Source organism: Tachysurus vachellii, chromosome 8 (assembly GCF_030014155.1).
Source record: "Tachysurus vachellii isolate PV-2020 chromosome 8, HZAU_Pvac_v1, whole genome shotgun sequence".
Lineage (NCBI taxonomy): Eukaryota > Metazoa > Chordata > Actinopteri > Siluriformes > Bagridae > Tachysurus > Tachysurus vachellii.
Genome location: NC_083467.1, coordinates 1067501 through 1072500, shown reverse-complemented (window position 1 = coordinate 1072500; position 5000 = coordinate 1067501). Strand labels below are relative to the sequence as shown.

At 42.3% G+C, this 5000-nt stretch overlaps 1 protein-coding gene across 2 annotated transcripts in view; it reads left to right on the top strand.

The window, feature by feature from the left end:
• The first annotated feature begins 2252 nt into the window (after positions 1-2252).
• Positions 2253-5000, top strand: part of tmem177 (transmembrane protein 177) — a 3243-nt gene continuing 495 nt past the window's right edge. Inside the window, exons 1-2 of one of the 2 annotated variants that reach the window (XM_060875671.1) lie at positions 2253-3515; positions 4092-5000. The exon at positions 4092-5000 is cut by the window's right edge and continues 495 nt beyond it. In XM_060875671.1, coding sequence (XP_060731654.1) covers positions 2589-3515; positions 4092-4130 — 966 coding nt within the window. In that variant the 5' untranslated portion in view covers positions 2253-2588 and the 3' untranslated portion in view covers positions 4131-5000. Of the gene's footprint in view, positions 3516-4080 lie in introns of both variants that reach the window. The other variant, XM_060875672.1, reaches the window with a different exon arrangement.

Below are 5000 nucleotides of genomic sequence, written 5' to 3'. Positions count from 1 at the left end.
TTGGTTGCATTAACAAAGGCACTCGCTCTCTGGTAAGGAAGTGACACGCTAACAGCCAATCATGTAACAGTATCATGTTTGGTTGCACCATATCATTGTCTCGTGCTGGTCTGCGTGATTCCTCTTCGGTAACCGGCGACTGATGAGCATAAAATGAGCCGCAGCGAGTGAGGAAATTGTAAATAAAAGAGGAAACGTCAGCTCGCCAGTATGGCAGATTTTTGGATATTATAAGTCTGACCGTAGTCACACCAATGTTGTCTGCAAATTATGCAAGACTGTCGTCCCCGCCAAGACTGGTAGTACCTATAAAGACTAATAATAATAATAATAATAATATATTCTCTAATAAAAATATTCTCTATGTTTATATTTAATACTTTGCACTATTTTATTACACTTTATTAAGCATTTCTTACATTTTCTTTCATTTCGCACCTTAAATGTTAAGAGATAACAGTTAAGTGTTCATTGTGACTTTAGACTTATGTTACATTATAATTATTAGAGTTTTCCTGCTTGTTGACATTTCTGTCTTAATAACCGAGGGGATTACGATCAGAGGAAGGTTAAGTTTAAAATAAAAAGGTTTAAATGTAATATATTTTTCTCCTGGTCCTTATTTTAAATGGGTCATACACAATATCAATAATTATCAATATCGACCGATATGAAACACTGATATCATGATACAGTTTTCAGCAATATCGCCCAGCTCTACCCTTATTGTATCAGTGCTTTTATTAGCAAAAATCCATTATTCATAAAGCTTTACAGATATTCACCCTGTGTAGGTAAGTGTCCGAGTCTTCAGAGGATGTTGACACGCTCAATATCCATACCCCTGCCAAACAGGTTCTTCGTCACCAGGATCCCCCGATGGAGATCCTTAAACTGCTGGTACCGTGACAATCTGTGGTAAAAGCAGCAATTACTCTCAGCTAAACTTTATAACAAACCCAAACATTGGAACGAGTGAAAAACAGAAAAGTCTCACCTCTCCTCCTGAACCATGCCTCTGGGAATGGTGATGGCAGGGAAGTTTTCCTCTACAAGCAGCTGAGAGAGCGCAACGCAACGTGGTACTGACTTCACGAAGATGACGACCTGCACACAAACACAGAGCACTGGTTGTCTGTGCCTTTCATAAATTAAGACAACACCATGTCTCAAAGATTCATACTCTTCAACTGCAGAGCAAAGGTGTCAGGAAGAAACTGTGTAAGGTCGTGTTGTTGTTGCAGGGAAACGAAACACTTTTTTTTTAAATGGTTAACTCAGCTGTCATCAGTCATCAGATGGATGTCATCAGTTAGCTTGGCAGTTCAGCCTCAAAGTCAAACTTTTTTTTTTTGGTTTATGTGACTTTACTTATTTAATGTTGCAAGAGTATTGCGGGAAAGGAATATATAAAAGATTGCACAGTCTTTGGCACGGGCACGGTGGCTTAGCACGTTCGCCTCACACCTCCAGGGTTGGGGGTTCGATTCCCGCCTCCACCTTGTGTGTGTGGAGTTTGCATGTTCTCCCCGTGCCTCGGGGGTTTCCTCCGGGTACTCCGGTTTCCTCCCCCGGTCCAAATACATGCATGGTAGGTTGATTGGCATCTCTGGAAAATTGTCCCTAGTGTGTGATTGCCTGAGTGAATGAGAGTGTGTGTGTGTGCCCTGTGATGGGCTGGCACTCCGTCCAGGGTGTATCCTGCCTTGATGCCCGATCCACCTGCAAATTGCTTCCACCTGCAAATTGCTTTGTGTATCATATTTAATAAACCAATCCAATTTAAATGTTTAAATGAACATGTATAGTCACACCATTGTAGCAGTGTTACATGCAGTAGGCTATAAGGTAAGTAGTGATTGTTCATATGAAGTTTACTCAAGTGGAAGAATGTAAGTAATAAACTTACACCTACTAGCGCTATGCATTATATTGTGAAAAAGTAGATTATCTTAATATCAAAACCTTAAATTCTCTCTGGACTTAATGATAAATACACGTCTGACCGTTGGAACGACCAAAAAAAAACTAGAAAATGGCATTCATGACGATTTATGGTGATTTTATTTCCCTTTGCCTACATTGACGCTAATGCATTAAGAGGAGGAGGTCCCCTGTACCAAGATGGCGGCTCTATTGACGCATTCATTCCAACGTGCTGCCGTAACCCAGGCGACATCTAGTGTATATGTCTATGCCTTTCCTCTAGCAAACGTAAAACTGACGTAAACAGTGCGCCGCTTTACGGCAGCTGTTATGGCGCTCACATGTCTCGTCCTTGTAGAAATGCAGCTCTGATGTCTAGTGCGTGTGAATTAAAGTGCATAGAATTTATAGAATTTTAATTTAGTTTTAAAGCTTTTACGTTTGAAACGTAGATCACTAACGTGTTATGTCGTATTCTGTAAAAAGGGTTTGAGTTTGTTAGCATTGCAGCTAACAGCAGTTCAGTTTGTTTACTTTAAACTCGACCCCATTGTGGTGGTGACGTCATTGACGTGTGTTTATCACTCAAGTGTTTCATCTGATCTCCTGCTTAACATAGAAATAAGTTGATTTAATATCCCACTGTCCAGCAGAAGGGTTTAATGGCTTCTCGTGTGTTAAAGATCTCAGTCCTGGTGCAGAGATTTCGGACTCCACTTCTTCTTGTTGGTTGTGGAAGTGTTTTCACAGTGAACATTTTCTACCATGTCTTTCCAGGAAACACTTACCGTAAGCTCTACCAAGCCTGGAGCAAAGGAGAGCCATGCACTTTATCAGAAAAGCTGGAGATTGTGTTCCAGCAGGTTCTGAAGGACTCAGCGGTCGGTTCTTCTGAGAACTACACGGCTTTCGCAGCTTACGGTTTTCATCCGGTTGGTGCCGGGATCCCGTGGCTTCCCTCCGGGGCACAGGTCGGCATCCCGTCCAACTTTAACAGCACCCTGGGTGATCTGTCAGGAATCACTAACCGCACCATTCTCATCAACGGTAAAGAAGTGGATTGGGACAGTGAGACGGGCAGCACACTGAAAAATGCCCTGGTGTTGTCTGAAGATGCGCAGAAGTTTGCCATGGCACGCGAGGTGGCCCGGTTAGAGAGTGCTGGCCCGGTGCTGCATGCTGCAGTGGCTCCCACCTGCCTGGCTGGAGCCTGGATTTACAGCGTGGCTCTCAAACAGATGTTTAGACTCTTTGCCGGATCCGTCATCCTCAGGGCCGGAGTTAACACGCTCGCTCTGGGTCTGGGAGCTCTGTCGTACTTTTTAGCGTCTGACGCCGTGAACCAGTGGCTGGAGTTCCACTCGGACCGGCGGGCCGCCAGTTTGTCCCACAGCTACACAAAGGGAGGAGTTGAGTTCTATGAGAAGATTCTGGAGAGGAATAAGACCCTGCGTGTTCTGATGGGGCCCAAAGGGGAGGAGATGTACACACCAAGTGGCAATCTGTTCCCTGCCAGCCTGCTGAGTATGAAGCACGCACCGTACACGTCGAGACGAGACGCAATCCTGAATCTACTGAAAGAGGAGAAAGTGTGAAGGACTTTTGATCTTGCAGTAAATGTTTGAATAAATGTTTGAACCTTTGATTATAATACTGTATTTAAAATTGCTATTATTTCAGCTGCTGTAGACTTACAGTGAATAGCAAAGAGAACTGATCCATACACCAAGTTTAATAAATTAACTTCTCGTGGCAAACAAGTAACAAGACCTGGCTGTTTTTACCCAAACAGATATACAGCAGTAAGGATTCTTTTAGTTTTGTTTTATTAATCTAATTATAACCATTTTCATTTATGGACAAGTTTTAAACAGGTTTATTTATACAGACGTCTCGAACAGATCCAGTCCCTGAATGTGGTTCAGAAACAGAGCTGAATAATGAACTGTTCACTTGTTAGTGCTTTGGATCTGTCACATGCTCAGTGAGGTCGTGTCTCCAAGAGGCTGATCTAAAGAAATGGGGGGAAAAGCACAAACACACATAACATAACCAAAGTTTCTTATGTGTTAGTCAGGTTGGATCACAAGTAAAGCCAAATCTACAGTCTTTGTATTTAAGAAATCTGGACTAATGATTTCTATAAACTTTCAGTGTTGTTATAGGTCTTGAATCCAGGACGTGTTGATTCCCAGGGACACTGAAGAACCAGAGAACCCTCAGAGAACCACTTTGGGAGAACATAAAGAGCTGGTCATGGGGATTCTGAATAAAGACAGAAACTTCCTATTTCTGGAAGTTTCCTCTGCAAAAATAGTAACGACATCCCGAAATAACTTTGAGTGTTCCTGTTTTTCTTCTTCCACCTCCTTGGTGTGTGATTCATCTAAATATAACTGTTCATTTATTAGCAACAAATACACTTGGGATTGAGGTCAAAAGTTTTCATTTCCTCATATCTACATGTAGATGTGTTTGCTTGACCCCACACGTGACAGGCGTGTAAGTTAGATCGACGGTTTGAACCATTAACAGCTCCGAAGGTCTGTTGGTTTAAGCTGAAGATTGTTAGAAAATAAAAGGGGGCATGTCATAGCCTAGTGGTTAAGGTGTTGGGCTACCAATCGGAAGGTTGTGAGTTCGATCCCAGGTCCACCAAGCTGCCACTGTTGGGCCCCTGAGCAAGGCCCTTAACCCTCAATTGCTCAGCTGTATAAAAAAAAAAAAAAAAATGGAAGTCGCTCTGGATAAGTGTGTCTGCTAAATGCTGAATAAACTGTCATGAAGACCAGAGAGCTGAGAAAAGGGAGAAAATCAGATGGATCACACGGCAATACAGAAATTTGGAATGTCCAGAAGGAAAAAAAATGCAGACATCCATCAGATTTGGCAAGAAAAACAACAGCAATTACTGACCGAAACACTGAGATCTATGAAGAAAAACCCCAAAACTACAGGCAGTAACATCACCAACATGGAAACGGTGACCATGTCATAGTTTAGCATTTAAAGAAGATTTTGAGAGGATAAATATACCACAGGACAAAATACCCAAACCACTCACTACTCACTAC